A 20,798-nucleotide genomic window follows, 5' to 3' on the forward strand; every position below is an offset into this window, starting at 1 on the left:
AAGATGCAGCAGGAAGCGAGTTTCTCACTTCATCATAAAGAGAGAGCGACCAGGGTGGCTGTAGGTGGAGCAGGTCACCTACAAGAGGGCTGGTGGTTTGATCCCCACCTGCTCCACCCGCATGCATCCTTCCTCTCTGATGCCTCCATCGGAGTGTGAATGTTAGAAGCAGCGGTGCGTTTACATCGCCTGCTGCGGTCCGACGCAGCGACACCTGAGCGACCCTCTCTACTCCCACCAACCCGAGCAGCTTTTATTTGACTCGTGTTTCTGACGTGAATCCACAAAACAAACAGATTCCAGATTCCCTTTCCCTCGTACGTCTGCCTCTCTCACCTGAGTCTGCAGCAGAGTCAGTGTGAGGTCAGGTCAGGTGACCCACGGAGACGACTTCGGGTTACTGAGGAAGCCTTCAGCGCCGCGCTGAGGCTCGTGTCAGCAGCTCGGATCGAGAAGTCGCTGCAGAAACGTACATTTTTACTTCCACATCGTCAAAACTGGAATTAGAGATTGAGAGATTGAAATTAGAAATATCCTGTCTCAGAGTGACGCTGAAAAACTAGTTCATGCATTTATTACTTCCAGGCTGGACGACTGTAATTCATTATTATCAGGATGTCCTAAAAACTCCCTGAAAAGCCTTCAGCTAATCCAAAATGCTGCAGCAAGAGTCCTGACAGGGACTAGAAGAAGAGAGCATATTTCTCCTGTTTTGGCTTCCCTTCATTGGCTTCCTGTTAAATCCAGAATTGAATTCAAAATCCTGCTCCTCACATACGAGGTCTTAAATAATCAGGCCCCATCTTATCTTAATGACCTTGTAGTACCATATCACCCTATTAGAGCACTTCGCTCTCACACTGCAGGCCTACTTGTTGTTCCTAGAGTATTTAAAAGTAGAATGGGAGGCAGAGCCTTCAGTTTTCAGGCCCCTCTTCTGTGGAACCAGCTTCCAGTTTGGATTCAGGAGACAGACACTATCTCTACTTTCAAGATTAGGCTTAAAACTTTCCTTTTTGCTAAAGCATATAGTTAGGGCTGGACCAGGTGACCCTGAATCCTCCCTTAGTTATGCTGCAATAGACGTAGGCTGCCGGGGATTCCCATGATGCATTGAGTTTTTCCTTTCCAGTCACCTTTCTCACTCACTATGTATTGACAGACCTCTCTGCATTGAATCATATCTGTTATTAATCTCTGTCTCTCTTCCACAGCATGTCTTTATCCTGTCTTCCTTCTCTCACCCCAACCGGTCGCAGCAGATGGCCCCGCCCCTCCCTGAGCCTGGTTCTGCCGGAGGTTTCTTCCTGTTAAAAGGGAGTTTTTCCTTCCCACTGTCGCCAAAGTGCTTGCTCATAGGGGGTCATATGATTGTTGGGTTTTTCTCTGTATCTATGAAGCGCCTTGAGGCGACTTTTGTTGTGATTTGGCGCTATATAAATAAAATTGAATTGAATTGAATTGAATTGAATTGAGTCAGCGGGAGCGCTGAAAGATTTCTGCAGATGCCATCAAAACAGGAACGCCGAGGCCGCTGATCACACAGAATACCGGCCCTCAGTGTAAACTGAAACAGCTCAGCCACGTCTCCTGTCAAACAGCCATGAGGTCAAAGGTTAAGTTAGTGGGACTGAAGGATCCACGCATTGGACAGAGAAACAGAGGCTCCACCGCGAGTCGGCCGCATGGACTCAGGTGACCTCATGGTGGCCATGTCCACCTCTTGTATACTAACTACGTGTCCACATACTTTTGGTACATTTTTCTTTTTGTTTTCATCACTCGCTCCGACTGATCGTGACCTCAGGACTGATTATTATTTATTAACCATTAACCTGGTTTAAAATTAAAACCTGAGCTCATTTTCTGGACTGTGGTTTTTCTCAGGTCGCCTGTGTCAGACCTCATGCACCGTTTTCTTTTCTTGGCACCGCGGTTGAAACTTAGTTTGATCAACAGGAAGTAGAACAGGAAGTGTGGTTTGTTTCCTCTCAGCGCTGCTGATTAATGACCAGAACAAACAGCAGCTGCAGCAGCTGGTTCACGCTCGCTGCATGCGCCACATCGCACGTACCAACCAAAAACACATCTGCAACTAAACACAACATCTGCAACCAAAAACACAACATCTGCAACCAAACACGACATCTGCAACTAAACACAACATCTGCAACCAAAAACAACATCTGCAACTAAACACAACATCTGCAACCAAAAATACAACATCTGCAACCAAACACGACATCTGCAACTAAACACGACATCTGAAACCAAAAACATGACATCTGAAACCAAACACAACATCTGCAACCAAAAACACAACATCTGCAACTAAACACAACATCTGCAACTAAACACAACATCTGCAACTAAAAACAACATCTGCAACTAAACACAACATCTGCAACCAAAAACAACATCTGCAACTAAACACAACATCTGCAACCAAAAACACAACATCTGCAACCAAACACGACATCTGCAACTAAACACGACATCTGAAACCAAAAACATGACATCTGAAACCAAACACAACATCTGCAACCAAAAACACAACATCTGCAACTAAACACAACATCTGCAACTAAACACAACATCTGCAACCAAAAACAACATCTGCAACTAAACACAACATCTGCAACCAAAAACACAACATCTGCAACCAAACACGACATCTGCAACTAAACACGACATCTGAAACCAAAAACATGACATCTGAAACCAAAAACACAACATCTGCAACTAAACACAACATCTGCAACTAAACACAACATCTGCAACCAAAACACAACATCTGCAACTAAACACAACATCTGCAACCAAAACACAACATCTGCAACTAAACACAGCAACATGTGTTTGCAGATGTTGTGTTTTGGTGTTTTTGTTTGTTTGTGACTCATTTGTAATTTTTTAAAAATAAAGTAATTAAACAAACAAATAAATGCTGTTGCTTCCTGAAATGGTCCAATCAGGAGCCAGAAGGCTGTGATGGAGGCGGGGTTTTGTTTTTCACGCTGCAGCGAGCCGTTACCGTCAGCTGCCACCGCCTCTTTTACATGTCTGCTCTCCCATCATGCACCTCTGCCATGGTGCTGCATGCTCCTGAGTCACTGAGCCATGTGACCTCAGGGAAGGAGGAGGAAGCAGACGAGGGGCTTTCCTGAGCTAAACTTAGTGTGAAGAAGTGAAACATGAGTGCATCCATCACTCCATCCTTATCTCCAGTTTGTATGGAGACACATGAGTCCAATGATCTGAGTTTAAACGACTCAGGTGAGACTTCAAAGTGGGACAACGTGTTTCTGAGTTTATCGTTTCGTTTAAAACTGACGTTTTAAAACATCGTGTCATCGCAGCGGCTCGCCCTCTGTGTTTGCTCTTTCATATAAAATCAAATGTTGGGCCTGTGATAAATAAGCTCTTATAATGAAGAACAACCACAGGTCCAACAACGTGGGACAGGTCCGTGTGTCCCCTCTCCTGCGCTGCAGGTTAGCATCGTCCTGCTCAAACATGAAGGCCACACAGAGCTGCAGGCTTTGACCTGAGCACTGAGAACGAGTCGGACGCTCCCTGGCCTCTTCAGTCTGACTGCGCGGCATCCATGACGGACCACCTCCATTGTGGTGGAGCTGTAACCTGCACGTGTGGACGGCACGCCCAGCAGGTTTCTGGGAGTGTTCCTGAGACTCATCTGCTGAAGCTCACGGTCATCGGCCTCGTCCCACAGAGAGTCCTCCAGCTTCTCTGAGTACGCTGATGAACTGTTCACGGTGAGGAACATGATTCATGTTGGTGAAGCTCTGCCTCTCTGAGAACCTCTTTTTATCCACGATCATGTGACCGAGCTGCTGACAGGTCACATGATCAGCTGGTAAATCTTCCTCCGCCTCTTCAGCACGAGCTTTTCTGAGACGGCTCATTCTCTCACTTTAATCTTTTGTTTTCTGTGTTCGATCACGAATAAAATATGAGCTCTTGTTTTCGTCCCGACTTTTTCAGGTTTGCTCTGAGCGGTGCAGTTCCTCTGACGTCCAGCAGAGGCAGCAGTGAGCCCGTCCCCATAGACCCCCGTGTTAAACAGCAGATGTAAACATTTCACAGCCCGATACACAAACTGTTTTGGTAAACAATACTTTTACTTTGAATACTTGGAGTACATTTTTCAGAGTGTGCAGAGGTGGCTTGACTGCACAGATGCATGCTGGGTAACGACCCTGGCCTTCGGCGCTGATGGAGGCCCTCCGTCGGGCTGACCCGGGGTCGGGGCAGTGCCAGCTGATCCGGGACTCGTTTGTTCCTCTGTTTGGCATTTCGACAGCGTCGCTGCAGCGAGTGGGTGCAGCTGCAGACGCTGTTCCGCTCTGTGGTCAGACGGGGGGTGGGGGTGATGCTGCCTTCATCCATCCCCCACTTCACTTCCTCTGAGCGAGAGAGAGAGAGGAAAGAGAGACGCAGAGAGAGAGACTGAAGGAGTGGAGGAGGAGGAAGCCATTTTGGGCCCGGGTGACATGTCTGCCTGCTCTTTGCTGCCTGCGCTGCCGGACGGACGCTTGCACAGTTAGACCGGACGACTCGGTTTGGGGAAGTAAAAGCTGAGACGCTCGCAGCTCTTTGCTTTTCTGTCTTTCAGAGACGTCTGAGTCTTCACAGGAAGAGGCGGCGAGGCCCGTTAGTCAGACCGTGGGCTGAAGGAGAACAACGGCGCAGAAACTACGAGCCCGATCACTTCCTCAGAGGACGAGGAGCGAGCTCAAAGATCGCCTCTTTCTCTCAGATGTTAGCGTGCTCTGGGTCTGACAGCAGCCGGGCTGACGTGGTTTGAGCATCGAGCAGGATGAGTTCGGACCGCATGCTGTCCAGGTCGGATGTGATGGGGTGGAGCCCGCAGCAGCTGGCGGACTACCTGAGAAGGGTGAGGCCTCCGTCCGTACTGTCCGTGCGTCCTCGTGTGCGTCCTCGTGTACGTCCTTGTTTTCAGCTCCTCAGGATCCTCCGAGCGGCGGGGTCAGCTGACTCACGCTCAGACGGCGCCGTGAACCAAACCAGAACGTTAGTGAGCAGCAGCTCACCTCAGAGGCTCAGGTGAGCTGCTGCACCTGCCCGACACGGAGCTCGATGACACGTGGTGACCGCAGCTTCGGTGTTTGATGCCCTGTGTTTGAAACGTTGGCGTAGCGTGCTGATCAACAACATTTCAGTAAAGCTCTGGCTCGCTGTTAGTGCAGTGACCTCACTGATGATGTCATTCAAAATGCAGAGGTGCAGTTCAGACGGTCAGTCGAACAATGGTAATAATGCAATCTTTCATGCAATCAGACGTGCAGCCAGCTTCATGTGTCAGCCCGATGCTTCTGGTGCTTTGTGCATCTGTAGTTAAAGGCTGGACTGAGTAACTGTCGTCGGCTCTGCCACAGCGTGATTGCGTACAGCTTTCCTGCTGATCGCAGAGATGGTGACATTTTTCTGCAGAAGTTCAAACGCTGTGACGTAACGACTCAGAGAAGCAGTGGGTTTAACGAGGAAGTGTTTGTGATGCGTTTGGATAAAAGTCCCCGAGAACAAGGACAAAGGCAGCCGGGTGTCAGTTACACTTCAGAAGCAGCAGCGTTAGCCGTTAGCTGCTCGCGTCTGAAGGCGGCTGCATGAAGAGGAGTGAGCTGTGACAAACTGCTGGGTTTCCCCTTCCTGTGCATCTCTTATAATCTGAACAGTTCGTCTTACTTTAACAGACTTTAACATCTGATCACGTCTGATTATTTTTAGGTCACTTAGCAGCAGTTTGATGGTGCAAAGTATCGGAGCAGGCAGGTGGAGCAGATGAAAGCTGTACGTTGGCGCAGAGCCGCAGGAAGTGTCGTTATTTTCCATTTGGGGTTTGATGGGGTTATTTAAGGCCTACGGTGTTTCAGCATGCGTGCTCTCAGCGGAGGCAAGAATAGCAACAGGTGGGAGATAATAACTGTAACTTGTTACAGACGCGGCCAAACATTCAAATCATGGGGTGAACTTCTGTAGAAGAAATCCCTGTGGGCTTATTTTCACTCTGAATGTCTCCTCACTGATCTCTGTACAACAAGCCTGCGGGACGTTCGCTCAGCGGAGACGCTTCAGTCCCGTGCAGATCGTCCACCCCAGCATCCTCCTCTGTCACACTCTGTTCATGTCCTCCTTCGCTACATCCATGAACCTCCTCTGAGCTTCTTCCAAACCACCTCAGCCTCTCTGACTCTCATGCACTCGTCCCTTATCTCCATCTTCCACCTACTCCACCCTATCTGCACTCTCATCAGCTCATCAGCATAAAAGACTGGCTCTATCAGCGCGACACAAAGTTTCCGAGCGATTCTTTTATAGCGTCTGATGTCAGAGGCTTTTAATGATTGGTGGATGCAACCCACAGACTCCTTTACCACTCAGGCTGCATCGTGTTCATTTATCAAATCTGTTCAAACGTGGGCTCGTTCTGCACCAAGAAGAAGAATCGTCATGACAACACGAAACGTGGAAAACAGGCCGATGCCTGTGTCGAACCTCAGACCAGCTCTGTGAGCTCATCTCACTGATGCTGACGAGTCGCTCGTGCTCGGCTATTTTTTGAGAATCAGCAGGAAATCTGTGTGGGACAAAATGACGCTAACGCTTTAGTCCCGTCCATAAGCAGTTACAGCTGAAAGTCTGGAGTGAGGCGGTGTGGCCAGCAACTGTGACATCAGAAACCGATTCTTATCTTTGCTTTGCGTCACTGCGTGTGTTAGTTTAGATGTTTCACATTCACAGAATCGTCTGCGGAGAACATCACGTCCATACGTGAGGAAGAATCGGTATTTCCTGGAAGACAGAAAAAAATCGAATAAGAAACAGTGATAATAAAATAATAATAATAAATAGATGTGTTCATATTTGAATGATATGTCCCTGTAACGTCCCTGTTACAGATGAATCTGTCCGGCTGTGACAAAGTCGTGCTGAAGCACTCCATCTCTGGTTCCAGATTTGTGGTGAGTTCAACAACAAGAAAATAAAACTGGAAAAGGAAAGAAGGGTGTAGGGAAGGATATGACCCTGTTTGTTTTTGCAGAATCTGAGCGACAACGACCTCCAGAAATTCCCTAAACTTCATACTCCGTGAGTACTGCCCCCTGCTGCCGCGCTGTGGTACTGCAGTCGGCCTGGGCCACAGCTTTGATTGAGAGACATGTTACTGGATCAGTACTGTCAACAGAAAGTCTTCACTTGTAACCAAAGCTGGTGTTTGATGTTAGATGTGCTGATTGTGTGGTACAGTCTGAACGCTGAGGGAGACCCAGGCGAGGGTTAACCACACTGTGACGTCATGTATCCATGTCTCTGCAGGATGATCTCCAAACTCAGCAGTGAAATCAACAAGAAGGAGAAGAGGGGAGGCTTCTTTAGTAAAAAGTATGTTCATGTTCTGCTTATAACAACAGCCTGTGCTTTAATCGTGGCAATGAAACGACAGTCTGGTAACCACTGGTGTCTCCTATACATCTGTTCAAGCACAAAGTCCAGATAGGGCCAGAATACTGTTGGACTGTGTTCATAGAAGAACCTGTATCTTATTCTGAAAGGCTCGCTCATGGAGCACGCCAGCGGACAGTGAAGGTTGATTCACACAAACCGTTTTCTGAGAAACGCATCACCTCATGTTAATCGCAAAATTCATGTTGCGTTGCTAAGCAATGGCTAGCTGGCTAACGTTAGCTTATTTGCTTGCTAGCTTTATTGCTGGTAAAACACTGTCTGAATTAGTGACTGACCAACCTGTCAAACTACTTTAGCAGCTAAAATGATCGTAACGTTAAATAAGGGTCGATTTTAGCATCACATGTCTGAACAAACAACCACCTGAAACGCCTCCGGGCACTGATTTGTTTTTAATGATTTCAAAGATTTATCAAGACTTTGCTGAGTACATGAAACTGATGCAGACTCTGAGCAGCACGCTGACGTTAGCTCGCTGGTTGCTGTTATAATGTGGTTTGTGTGAAATTGTTTGCTAGCTGAATGGTGCGAGCCAACATTTCATGCTAGCTGTCGTTTGTCTTAGAGGCACACGCTGTACTGGGAGCTCTGTCACGGCCAGCTTATTTATACGAATAACAACATACAGACTCACGTTTCTTTATATAAGAGTTTATCTCTAAGTAAAGTCTAAAAGGGAAAGTTGACTTCTGTTGTTGCTTAAAGACCGTTTTTCTGGATGTTTGCTTGATAAAACTTAAATTAGCATCAGAAGAAGGTGCTAAAACTTTTACAGTTGATTCATAAAAGAGCTTTGTTCGTGTTTCCTGCACACTGTTTTTTGTCTTTGTGGTTATTTTACATCTATTTAAAAGCATCACCTGAGCAGCGCTGAGGTTTGACTCAGCTCTGACTTTCTCACACCTTTTTTTCTCACAGGACGTCCAAATATCAAGAACCAGGTAAGAATTTATTCATGTTTAATGTTTCTACACAGAGCCATGGATGGTTTGAATAATCATCACATGTATTAGTTGTTTCAGAATAAAATCCTTTGTAATGTGGTGAAATTTTCAGTGTAGTTTCCATCAGACTGCGTTCACCTCCGTCACACCAGATCAGAGTTCCTGATATGTGAAACTTAAACATAACGTTGGGTGTGCTGCCGTTTTACGGGGACTTTTCAATCGAACAGAAGCAGGAAGTGTTTGTAATGAAGTGTAAATATTTTATTTTGACAAAGCTGGAATAAAATTTCACAGGAAATAGAAACAACAATAAAAACAGGTTAGCATTACCACATAGTTTCGCGATGATGAGTAAGGATCTGTAATAGATATTTACCTAATTGCAGTATTATTACGGAGTCTGAAAGCTCGTCGTGTTGTCAGTGATTTGAGTCTTTGTGATTATTTCTTTGTCACATCTGGAAACACAGATGTTAACCTGCTGCTTTCTCCTCTGTAGAAATCAACTCTGAGCCTCAGGGATGGGGCGAAGACGAGTTTGTGAGTTTATCGATTTATTTACTGAATAAAAACAAAATTTGTGATGTCACAAACACCATAAAATACACATGAGAGCGATGACAGAGGTGACATTAGATAGAACACATAAATAATAATTACACAAAGATGATTCATTATTGTACACATTTACATTTTAAAGGATATACATGTGTTAGACGTCCACCCAACACAAGCTTCTCTGTGCGTTTCCTCGGTCAGGACGATGAATTTGACGATGACTACGAGAGTCCGTACAGCGACGATGACGGCAGCGGGGGAGACTACGAGTCCCCAAACGATGACCAGGACGCGGGTAACGATTACGAGCCGCCTCCTTCTGAACCAACAGAGGACCACAAGCTGTGCCCCCCCCGGCCCATCGGGGACGGGGATTACATTGGTACCCTCACGAGTTCACACACGCCAGAAAATATTACCATCGAATCATCATTTGGGTCATTTCTGACTCCAGACGCAGTCATCGAGTTTGTTTCGGTGTTTGTAACAGAGATGAAAATAACGACCAAACAAACACGCTTTATAAACGTGTGTGTGTGTGTGTGTGTGTGTGTGTAGACAACCATGTGTCCCGAGGTCAGCCCCCCGCTGTGTCTCCCCGTCCCCCCGTCTCTACGCCACCATCTCGGATGGTGAGTCAAGCTTATCGTAGTACCGAGTGTCTCCACAGAGGGCGCCACACATACTTTAGGATAGTTTGCTAAGTGTGTCTGTGTGTGTGTGCATGTGTGTTATCAAAGCAGCCCATGGACGCTCGCAGAGACCCCTCCCCTCACTGTGGTCCACGACCTCCTGGAAAGCGTGAGTAACTTCCTGCAAACACGCTGATCACATGACATCTTCTCAGGTCATGTGATTCCTCTGGGCTCCTTGTTAAAGCTGCTCTTCATGTGTTTGTGTTCAGTGCCTCCTGAGCCACCGCAGGTCTTTCGTAACATCAAACCAGGCAGAGGTCCAGGATCCAACCCGTCCCCCATCAGAGGTAAATCACCTCACCTGATCTCGGCCCGCTGACTCACCTGTGCAGGCCGACAGGGCTGGAGGAAATCCCTCCCACGGTGGCCTGTCCCACCGAAACATAAAGAAAAACAAACAACACGACTGAACTTTATGTTTGGAATCAAACTTCTTTTCTCATTGTGAATGACGTTTGTTTTATCATCGTCACAGGACCGAACAACACGCGGGACAGGGTGAGTTTACATAACACTTTGTACACATGACAAACCAGAAAAACAACACACGGATGAAGAGTTAGACCCCGAGCAGCTCCACGCGTCACACGCTAACTCTGATCTAATGTTTCACTATGTTCATATTCAAACATTTACTCACATTCATTTTCTGCTTATTGCAGCCGGGCGGACAACCTTGGAGGTGTGTACACACACACACACACACACACACACACACACACTCCTACGTTCAGTTTTCAGTAATTCTTTAATCTTTTACTAGATTGTAAATAAACAGATTTATACTTTTACATTTAACGTCTTTTACAAAGAATTAACATGCGTAGCTCCTGTCCTATGCTAAGGTAATAAGACAGTAAGTGTATACATCTGTGTACACTGACTACAGCGTCGTGTGAGGATTTCCATCTCGGCGCCTTCCAACAGGAACGTTTGTGTTGAGTTGGGTTAGCTTCGTCCTCTGTGGCAGCTCTGCCGTGGGGTGTACCACAGGGATCTATTATTGGACCACTCCTGTTTTCATTGTATCTCCTGCTACTGGGTGCGATCTTCTGAAAACACAACATTTCATCTATACGCTGACGACTGGCAGCTTTGTCGTCTCTGTGGGTCTGCTGCTTGATTGTCTCAGTCATGTTAAGTCATGGAGGCTCTAAATGTTTACATTTTAAGGAACGTAAAATGAATTTTATCCAGTCCCAGTCGTTCCTCAACTCTCACCCCAACCAATCACAGCAGATGGCCCCGCCCCTCCCTGAGCCTGGTTCTGTCGGAGGTTTCTTCCTGTTAAAAGGGAGTTTTTCCTTCCCACTGTCGCCAAAGTGCTTGCTCATAGGTTATATATGATGGGTTTTTCTTTGTATGTGTTATTGTACGATCTACTGTGCAATATAAAGCGCCTTGAGGCGACTGTTGTTGTGATTGGGCGCTATATAAATAAAGTTAAATTGAATTCCTCTGGTACCCCAGATGTTGACTCTGCTGCAGTGACCCTGAAGAGCTCAGTTACTAATCTTGGGGTAAAAATCGACTCTGCGCTTAGTTTTGATGGCAGTGATGAAATCTTCATTCTATCACCTCAGACGTTTGTGGAGGGTCGAGCCTTTTCTCTCCAGGCTTTTATAACCTGCCCAGGTCTCTCTGTCGCGCCTGCAGCTGGTGCAGAATGCTGCAGTTTTTAACTGGTAAAAGAACATCTGAGCACATTACTCTGGTTCTGGCCTCCTTACACTGGCTTCAAATTCAATTTAAAATCCTTTTACTGGGTTTTAAATCCTTAAATGCTCTGCTCCTGTATATTTACCCCCCTCGTTCACGCCGGTCAGCTGTTGTCGCTACATCACAGCTGAAACTGAAGCTTTGGAACGATCTTCCTCTTTACATCAGGCAGTCTGCCTCAGTGCTGGTCTTTATTCGCTGACTTGTTATTTATTGTTATTGTGTTTGTTACTGTCATGTTTGTGCTGTGTAAATAAATGTTGGTGTGTTGGTGCACGCAGGCCACCGCAGGAGGATCCGCCCACCTTTACCAAGCCTCCTCTGCCCTCCACCAACATCAACAGGAGCAACTCCTCCGCCCACCTCTCACCCAGCAGGTATCACCTGAAGATAAACGATTCACTTTGATGTTTACAGTTTATTTAATTCAACGTTTATTTGTAGCAAAATATTTTTATTTAACAGCTGAAGGACGATGTTTGAAAAATAGTCACGTTTGGTTTGTTTGTTTGTTTCAGCAGGACGGAGAGGAGAGCGGTACGACACACACACACACACACACACACGTGTAAATATAGTTTATTTATTTACTGTCACCAGGTTTAATATCTCTGATTAAACAAATGAACATTTGAAATCGTGTTTCACTGAGTTAGATGAAGATATCTGTTTGTATTCATGTCCTCGTCTGAGGTTTGTAACATTGGGAAATAAAAGTTAAATTCTTGTGTTTTTCTTTTTTTCCTCAGCAGCTGCCAGACGAAGGTGAGGTTTATTCGTTTTTTCCAGATTTACTTCCTAAATAAAAAATAAACGTTTAAACTTTGTTACTTGTTTAAAACGTGTGTGTTTAAATCTGTTCTCGCTGTTTTTCCCCTTCAGTGTCAAACAGCAACACTTTCCCCCTTAGCAAGCCTCCCCGGCCCGGACCCCCGGGCCCTCCCACTGGAGACAGGTATGTGAGTGACCGTTAGACCATAAGATTTCTGCTTGTGGTGGTTTACAAAAGCACTTTAATTATTTAACACAAACCTTTACAAGTTTAATTTTAAGTGAAAAATAGAGAATATTTCATGGTAAACTTATTTTTATTGTTTTTAACAGGACTGGATCTCTGCCACACAAACTGCAACCTCGTAAGAAGAAAATTAGTTTGACATTTTGTGAAATACACTTTTTCTCAGAGTGTAAATACATCTGTCCTTTCACAATAAAACTCCAGAAATCAATTTGAAACCAGAGAAAAGGTTTAAAATGCCTCTGTGAGCGTGCTCAGTTTGTCCAGCAGACCAGAGCTGAAACAGCTTTAATGATTCATACATTAGAATAATCAGATTTATGAATAACAGCACAAATTTATACAAAATGATTTCTTAAAAGTTACATCAACATGGAAGTGCACTGATGTCCAGCAGGGGGCGACTGCTCCTAGTTTGAGATCTTTTAAATAAAATATTTGACTATGGCTCCATCAGAGTCACAGTTGAAACACACAGTGGGTGAAAAGATCATGTGAGGTTAGCTGTGGGTTGGTTGAGTCCTCAGGACATAGAATAGAATAGAGTAGAATAGCCCTTTATTGTCTTTGTACATAGACATGATAAATGAATGTAAAGTGATGGTAGTGTGATTGTGTGTTTTTGTGGTGTTGCAGCGATGCTGTCGGGCAGACAGTCATTTCGTCCTCCTCCATCTGCAGCAGGATACACACAGGTAACACTAAAATACACACGCGCTTGTCTTTGTGACACGTGGGCACCGTGGGTCACATAAACATTATGAGGTCCATACTGATCAGAACCTTTTAAAGAGGAGCAGCATGAGTTACTGACCCACAGTCAGTACTGCACACAGAGGAAGTGTTTCACAATAAAAGCTTCATCAAGAAATGATGGTTTCTATCAGACAAAGAGTTTTTAATTTAAAATACAGGAAACGGCACAGATGTTTTTGTTTGTATTTGATTTAATTATATGTACTTTTAACGACAACAACAATAATAATAATAATTACAACAATGTTCTGGGTGATGTTCTTCAGTGTGAACAGCAGGTGGTGCTGTTTCCTTTGTCTTTGCTGAAACACACACAGAGCTCGTCATCAGAGGGTTTATTACTGTGCGTGTCTGTGTGTGTGTGCAGGAGCTGGACCCCCGCTGGTATGTGGGTAAAGTGACCCGAGGTCAGGCTGAAGGATGTCTGAAACGAGTCTGCAAGGTACCAGGAACAGAGCGTCATAATAAAAGTTTCTGTTATTCAGGCTTCAAACTTGTTTTTCAGGACTCAGTGGAGCAGCAGTCACATACCCAGCATGCTAACACTGTGGTCTAAACATTTTAAATCCTGTGTCTCATCTAGGATGGGGCGTACCTGGTGAGGGACAGCACCCGGCAGCAGGCGAACCAGCCCTTCACCCTGATGGTCTACTACCAGGACAAAGTCTACAACATCCAGATCAGGCAGCAGAACCAGCAGTTCGTGCTGGGAACCGGACTCAAAGTCCAGGAGGTAAAATCCTGGATTCTTCACAGTCATACAGCCAACATGTCTGTTTACTTCAGGCTTTCTTATTCACGTTTACAGCAGATTTCAGTGTTCAGGGCACTATAATCAGCTACAGAGGTTTCCCGCATGATGTCATGCGCAGCTCACTCAAGAGCTGTCCGCCATATTGGACCTGACAAGGAGTTTTGATCACGTCCAATCACTACATACGTGAAATCATCACTACTTTTTGTCCCATCACAACAGATACAAGCATCAGATAAACTGTGTGGCTGCATCTGTTTCAACTTTTACATTTATAGTTTTCTTTTTTGTTGTTTTTCTGTCTCATCATCTTCATCAGCCTCCTCCAGGACCACCCTCCTCCTCCTCGCCTGAACTTAGGCTTCTGACATGACAAATCAATCTTGTCTCAGTTATCACAGTGTAGACATGCGACCCTCCGTCTCTGGACAGCTGACAAGAGACGACTAAACAACATCATAACGTTACAAGCTAACATCACGGTAGCTAACATTACACTAAAGCTTAAACTGTGGTAGCTCCACTTACATGTGTTAACAGTAGCTAAGAGTAGCTAGCAGCAGCACCTACGGGCAGAGACACACAATGCTCGGACACAAGTCACTACATGTTGTTCTCTGTGTGATTGCGTATGTGACAATATAAGTGATAATATGAAAATGTAATAAAGACCAGTGACCCACTTGATCCAGTGACTCCAGGTCCAGTTGCTGGGTTTCTTGTAAACACTGAGAAGCATCCAGACTTTTGTTGGCCTTCATAACTCGTCCAGTATAATTTGAGGGGTTGTTGATATAAATGCTGTGATGTCAGAGCGAATACCAAGGTGACTTCACAACATCAGTAAAGTTCCACCTTCAGCGTTCACCTGTAATAACTGTGTTTGACCTGTAGGGGGAGGTATAATCTAACTGTGTCTTGTGTGTCCAGTCCTTCCCGTCAGTCAGTGACATCATCAGCCATTATTCCCAGTCTCCTCTGCTGCTCATCGATGCCAAAAACCGGAGCGCCAGCCAGCAGAACCAGTGCATGCTCTCAGACCCGGCAGGATACTACATGGGTGGCCAGAACTGGTCCTGACCAGACTGAACCGGATCAAACTTGGATCGAAGCGGCACGGCTGAATTTTGCAGCAGAGGGAAACGGTTAGATTTACGATGAATGTTCAAACGCCACTAGCGGCTGTGCTAAACGTCTTCCTGTTTCCAGGAAGGCGTGCTGTGTGGCGCCAGAGGAAAATGTTGGATTTTTGCACATGTTGCTTCAGTTGTTTGCCTTTTTGTGTTCCTCAGTTTTTACGGGTTTGTGACAAAAAAATGTCCCTTTGAATCTTAAGAAGAGTTCTTAAAAGTTTTAGCTTCTCTTTGGGATTTCTGTCAACACTCGATGACGCTGGGACAAATCTGCAGCGTTCACTTAAAATACTTTCAAACTGAGCCGACTGTTTCTGTCAGAAGAGTTTCCTGTACGTCCTCACCTCCACGTAACCTGTGCTTCACTGTTCACCTGTCTGTCTCAGCTGTTCTCAATAAAACCATCATGTGATGTCATTTGTGTCTGGATTTCTCTAACAAAGCACAAAAACCTTCATTTTAATATTTTTCAGCCTTCTGTATCACCTGATGATAAAAGACGGAAGCAGCCAATGCTGACGTGCCTTAAACCTGCATTCTTTGTAATGTCCAGCAGGGGGCGACTGTACAAACGTCTGGCCTCCTTTCTTCAGAGCTGCTTTAATTCTTCATGATTCAGACTCAACACGCTGCAGGAAACATTCATCAGAGCTTTGCTCTATTTAGACATGATGAGGGTACGAGGAGGGGCGGGTCTGACAGGTTATAAGCCAATGAGCACACTGCAGGTAATCATTAGAATGATTTATTGGCCCAAACTGAGCCGTCCTCCCGTCGGCCTCCAGCAGAGCGACGCTTTCATTTGGTCTGATTTTGGTTTTCCGTGTTTGCTCTTTGCAGTAAAAACTGTTCATGCAAACATGTGAATGAGCTCAAGATACCAGAAGCAAACACCTTAAATCTGCTCGCTGACAGGTCTGTGGGCAGATTTGGTGCTGCTGTGAAACAACACTGTGACGGTTACAGGTGCTCGTTTTTCCCACGGGCCCCACCGCCATGTCCACGCCGTAATCCGGGAATCAGTTATAGTCCAGATCCTGTTGTTTTGTCTAAACCGTCACCCAGAGAGGATTACTGCTGACACACACACACATAGACACACACATCATGCCCATATCGTGGTCTAAACCAATCAGAGATAGTCAGGGGCGGGACCTCTCTATTGCCCAAGGTAAGATGTTCAGATATTGAGATGTTCAGTTTGAAGCCTTTGAGGCATTTTTCATTTAGACTTTCTTTTTATTTTATATGATATTTTAAGTTTAAATTTCAGCTCAGTGAAACACTTTAAGCACAAGAACCTTTTCAGTAACGTGTTTTTTGGACTATAAGGTGCAATTAAAATCCTTGCATTTCCTCAAAAGTGCGCCCTATGTATGAATTCTGGTTGTGTTTACTGACCTCGAACTGATTTGATGTGCTACACGGCGCTCAAAGCAGTTAAAATGTTTTAGCACAACGTTGCTAAGCTACGAACCCGCAACGCTCGATGGAGCATTACAGCTACTGTAGTCAGGACCCTCGCGGAGTGATACGTACCGTGCTTCAACATAATATTACTGTACTGTGCGTGCATAAGGAGCCCAAAGTGGCTCCTGCTAAGAGACATGGTTACGAAGCTTCAAACTCTATCAGTCGCGCAGCAGAACATGAGAAAGTTCAGCATGAATGAATCAATGGCGTAAAGTTTGACTGTTTTTATAATCCGTTGCCCTAAAAATATGGTAACGTGTAGAAATGAGCTCCAAATAAAGAACTTTGTGTTGACAGATTGTTAATCATTCATCAATGTTGTCTGTATGGACAGCAGTTTAAAAAAGTGTACATGTAAAGCTGAAGTGTTCAGTGATGCGGTTGAAAAATTTGGGAGCACCAAAGAGAAAAAATGCAACTGTGGGAAAACATTAGTCTCGAGCCCTGCAGCTCCCACTGCACCCACAGTCCACAGCAGCTTCTACACCAGCTCCACCATCTAGAAACTTTCTTTCTGGTCTTTGCACCGTAAGTCATGTTTTCTCTTCTCGCTGTCTCAGCTTCCACGAGCCTTTCATCGGAGGATCTTCCTCATGGTGCTGAGCTCCTCCACCACGCTGACGGAGTGATCGTGTCCTGCACACGACTCAGTGGGGGTGGGGGGTACACTGTGTCACCATCCACCTGTCAGTCAGAGAGGCCACGCCCCTAATAATGTAAACATGAACCCTAATACAGGTGAGTTATGGAACACAGTTGCTATCCGGTTGTTAAGTGATGACGTGATGAATCCTGCTTCCGGGCCTAAAGTAGTCTGCGTTTAATATGGCTTTTGTGTTGTTAACATGTTTAATGTTTTGTATTTTCTTCTATTTAATCTCAAAAAGCTCCTAAAACAGTCAGTGATCACTGTTGACCTCCCTCGGCTTTTATTACCGCTAATCATTTATTTAAGCTCAGTTTTTAAAACCTTAGGATGTAACTGCAGCCCAGCCCATGCAGCAGTATATGAATGACTAACCTCGTATTGTGGATGGATTATCTCAGTTGTTCTCCTGGCTGAAGTTTGGTCCTTTTACAGCATCCTGCCATGCGATTACATTTGTTCCTGACCACCGAGAACACTCACGTTAACTTTTATCGAGTGGGAAAAAAGTTAGCTTGTTTATATTAAGCTAACATAGCTGTGTCACTAGCGGTCACGTAGCACATCATTATATACCAGCTAGCCAAACTTCAGTAACCCTACAAACGTCACTGCTGTTTAGTTTTCTGTCTTCATTTATGTTGGAAGTGATAACAGAGCTGTACGTTTGAATTTGTTTCCAAAACCCCGCAGTCAGGACATGCTATATTGTATTTAGATGGAAGCTAGCGAGCTAACTTCCTGCTAACTTCTAACTCCGTTAAATGTCATAAATTCCGTTTTCATGGATGCCTGGATGTTAAACTCAATTGTTACACCTGGTAGAGCAGAACGCTGATCATTTTATTAAAGATGAAAGACTTTAGACAGTTTTTAACTCTCAGTAATGCCATAGTGATCGTTTGATATATGGACCTGCAGCGGAGTTTAGGCCCAGACACGGCTAGTGACGTCAGACTTAACGACCGGACAGAAACCAGTTTGTGCATCAGGCTGTAAACAGCTTTATTTGAACTCTGCTGCCTCTGCTGGATGTCGGAGGAACTGCAGGCTCTGACAGGAGGATGGTCACATGACAGAGCAGTCACATGACAGCCATGAGGACAGTTATTACACAAACATGGGCTCAGCTCCGTCCTCATGCATCTGCTCACACTGAACAAACTCCTTCAGGCTGTAAAGTAACTGAGTAAAGTAGAAAGTTGTGTGTGGCAGCTTTGCAGCATCAGGATCATGACCTCCGTGTTGCTCCATCACTCGGGGCTTTGTGATGGAGCTGCTGGACTGAAGCCTCAGACCCGAGCTTGTGTCTGCTGACAGACGATCGTCGGGGCGTCTGCCACAGATCAGCTGAGCAGTTAGAGCCACAGTGAAAACGAACCCTCGTTGGGAGGCGCGCTGAAGCATTTACATGAGAATGTGAGTTATTTTGATCGGGCCTGCAGACATGCTGACTGTCAGCGTGTCGGGGGACGTCTGCAGAACAAAGGGCTCGGGCGACGCCTCAAACAGCAGCTGCAGAAACGACTCAGGGTCTGTGAGGAGACGCTCCGAGCAGCGAAAAGCTCATCTGTGAAACATCAAATAGGAGCCCAGCAGAACAGGCAGGGGTCACAGACACGCTCTTTAGGAACACGACAACGCTTTCAGCATTTTATGGCTTACAAAGTTCATCGAGTGGGAAAGTCACAGGAAATCACCGTAAACACACCAATAAACAAATATCAGTGTTTCAGTGTTTGCAGAAGCTGTGAGTGAGCTTTAACCCTCATCCACAGCCTCACACGGCCAGCTGTGAACAACAGCAAACAGACATTCAACAAGAAAAAGACTCAGAATTAAGAACTGAAACCATGAACATATTTGAATTTTCAGAGTTTAAAATGTCTCAAATGCAGCTGAAGAAAGCAGCGACACAGCTGTGATGAAGCTGTGAGATCAGAGCTGCGTCTGCTCACTGAGTCGTTTGTCAGCATTCGATCCTCCTGATCTGCCCCGGGGCAACAATTCAACCTGTTCTTATTCAAATCAGCCCACTCCTCGCGCTCATGCCCCAGCAGCCAATCGGCTCGTACAGGGGGCGGGGCAGCAGGGTATAAGTGTCTCAGGTGAGCAGCAGGTGTATGGAGCAGACAGGTGCAGGCAGGCTGGAAGAAGCAGCAGCATGGCGTCCTTTGTGCCGGAGCGTGGCCTGTCCCCCCCCGTCTGCAGACGCTCGCTGCCCCAGCAGGAGCTCCCATCTCTGGGCCTCGACCCGTCCGACTTCAGCCTGTACGGCCCTCTGTCTCCACCTGCGTCCAGCCCGTCGGCGTGGCTCCAGCCGGCCCACAGCTGCAGCTTCACCTCCAGCCTGGACCAGAGCTTCGCCGCAGGATGTGCACCGGGGCTGCCCCCACCCTTCAGGGACTTCCACCCTCATCTCTACGGGCTCCAGAGGAGCATGCCCTGGTTCTCCCAGGACGAGATGCTGAGCTTGGTCCGCCCGCCATACTCTTACTCTGCCCTCATCGCCATGGCAATAAAGAGCGCTCCAGAGCAGCGGCTGACCCTCAGCCAGATCTACCAGTACGTCTCAGACAACTTCCCCTTCTACAGCCGCAGCAAGGCCGGCTGGCAGAACTCCATCCGCCACAACCTGTCGCTCAACGACTGCTTCCAGAAAGTTCCCCGGGACGAGCGCGATCCAGGTGAGGCGAGCACACCTGAGCTCTGTTCGAGGCTCTGATTCGTCAGAGAAAGGAAGATGTTTTTGTGCTTTGTTTCCAGTATAAACTCAGTTTCTTCATCCAGGTTTTGTCTGAAAAGTTTGATTAACCTTCCTCCTCCTCTTCCTCCCTGCAGGTAAAGGGAACTACTGGACTCTGGACCCGAAGTGTGAGAAAATGTTTGACAACGGAAACTTCCGCCGCAAGAGGAAGAGGAAGAACGACTGTGAGACCAATGAGAAGAAATCTTCCTCCTCTTCATCATCACCGTCCTCCTCAGAGCCCAGCCCAAAAATTCTGCACAGCAGCAGCGGTTACAGCACGGAGCCGCCTCCTCTCTCAGACGCTGCGTCCAACCTCAGCAGCTTCCTCTGCCACCTGCAGGACTCCCTCTTCCTCGTTCCTCCTCTTCCTCCCTCCTCTGTACCTTACATGAAGCTACCAGAGCAGGCCTCCCCGTCGCCTCAGGGGTACACGTCTTCTTATTCGCCCGGTGCCGTGGTGCCGCAGTGGGACACCAGCTGCTCCTCTCCATCCTTCTACACCTCGCCACCTCCTCTCTTCTCGTCCTCCCAGGCCAGTCCTTTTAACTTCTGCCCGCTCCCTGACCCTCAGACTGGCTCCCCGTCACTCTACACTGAGCTGCAGACGGCATCCTGTCCTCAGGTGGAGCTCCAGGAGACGCAGCAGCTGCAGCAGCTGCAGCAGCTGCAGGCCCAGAGCCAGCCTCTGTTCTCGGGGGGCTTCAGTGACTCTCTGCCCCTCGACTCACTGGTCCTCCAGCACTGAAACAGACTCACCTGTCCGCCCTGAAAAGTTTCTATTTATCTTTTTTATACTTTCACAACTTTAGGATAAGTGAGAAAACGTGTAAATATGAGTGAA

The 20,798-nt window shown here is 46.4% G+C and overlaps 2 protein-coding genes across 8 annotated transcripts; both read left to right on the forward strand.

The window, feature by feature from the left end:
* The first annotated feature begins 984 nt into the window (after positions 1–984).
* Positions 985–15,506, forward strand: lcp2a (lymphocyte cytosolic protein 2a). 7 transcript variants are annotated; one of them, XM_084941178.1, is made up of 21 exons: positions 985–4,918; positions 6,942–7,004; positions 7,085–7,131; positions 7,360–7,425; positions 8,428–8,450; positions 8,956–8,996; positions 9,216–9,309; positions 9,573–9,646; positions 9,758–9,815; positions 9,919–9,996; positions 10,185–10,207; positions 10,372–10,391; positions 11,710–11,805; positions 11,947–11,965; positions 12,178–12,193; positions 12,311–12,383; positions 12,533–12,564; positions 13,083–13,141; positions 13,570–13,644; positions 13,786–13,935; positions 14,887–15,506. In XM_084941178.1, the coding sequence occupies exons 1-21, from the start codon at positions 4,841–4,843 to the stop codon at positions 15,034–15,036; spliced, it is 1,335 nt and encodes a 444-aa protein (XP_084797304.1). In that variant the 5' UTR covers positions 985–4,840; the 3' UTR covers positions 15,037–15,506. The 7 variants fall into 7 exon arrangements, with proteins under 7 accessions (XP_084797304.1, XP_084797303.1, XP_084797301.1 ...); XM_084941177.1 differs by having other exon boundaries at positions 986–4,918; positions 9,755–9,815; XM_084941175.1 differs by having other exon boundaries at positions 989–4,918; positions 9,216–9,396; positions 9,755–9,815; positions 11,950–11,965.
* A 1,860-nt stretch (positions 15,507–17,366) lies between these two features.
* Positions 17,367–20,798, forward strand: foxi3a (forkhead box I3a). Its single transcript, XM_084941197.1, has 2 exons — positions 17,367–19,895; positions 20,050–20,798. The coding sequence occupies exons 1-2, from the start codon at positions 19,373–19,375 to the stop codon at positions 20,700–20,702; spliced, it is 1,176 nt and encodes a 391-aa protein (XP_084797323.1). The 5' UTR covers positions 17,367–19,372; the 3' UTR covers positions 20,703–20,798.

Source organism: Perissodus microlepis, chromosome 10 (genome assembly GCF_051167445.1).
Source record: "Perissodus microlepis isolate ML-2025 ecotype Zambia chromosome 10, ASM5116744v1, whole genome shotgun sequence".
NCBI classification, from domain to species: domain Eukaryota; kingdom Metazoa; phylum Chordata; class Actinopteri; order Cichliformes; family Cichlidae; genus Perissodus; species Perissodus microlepis.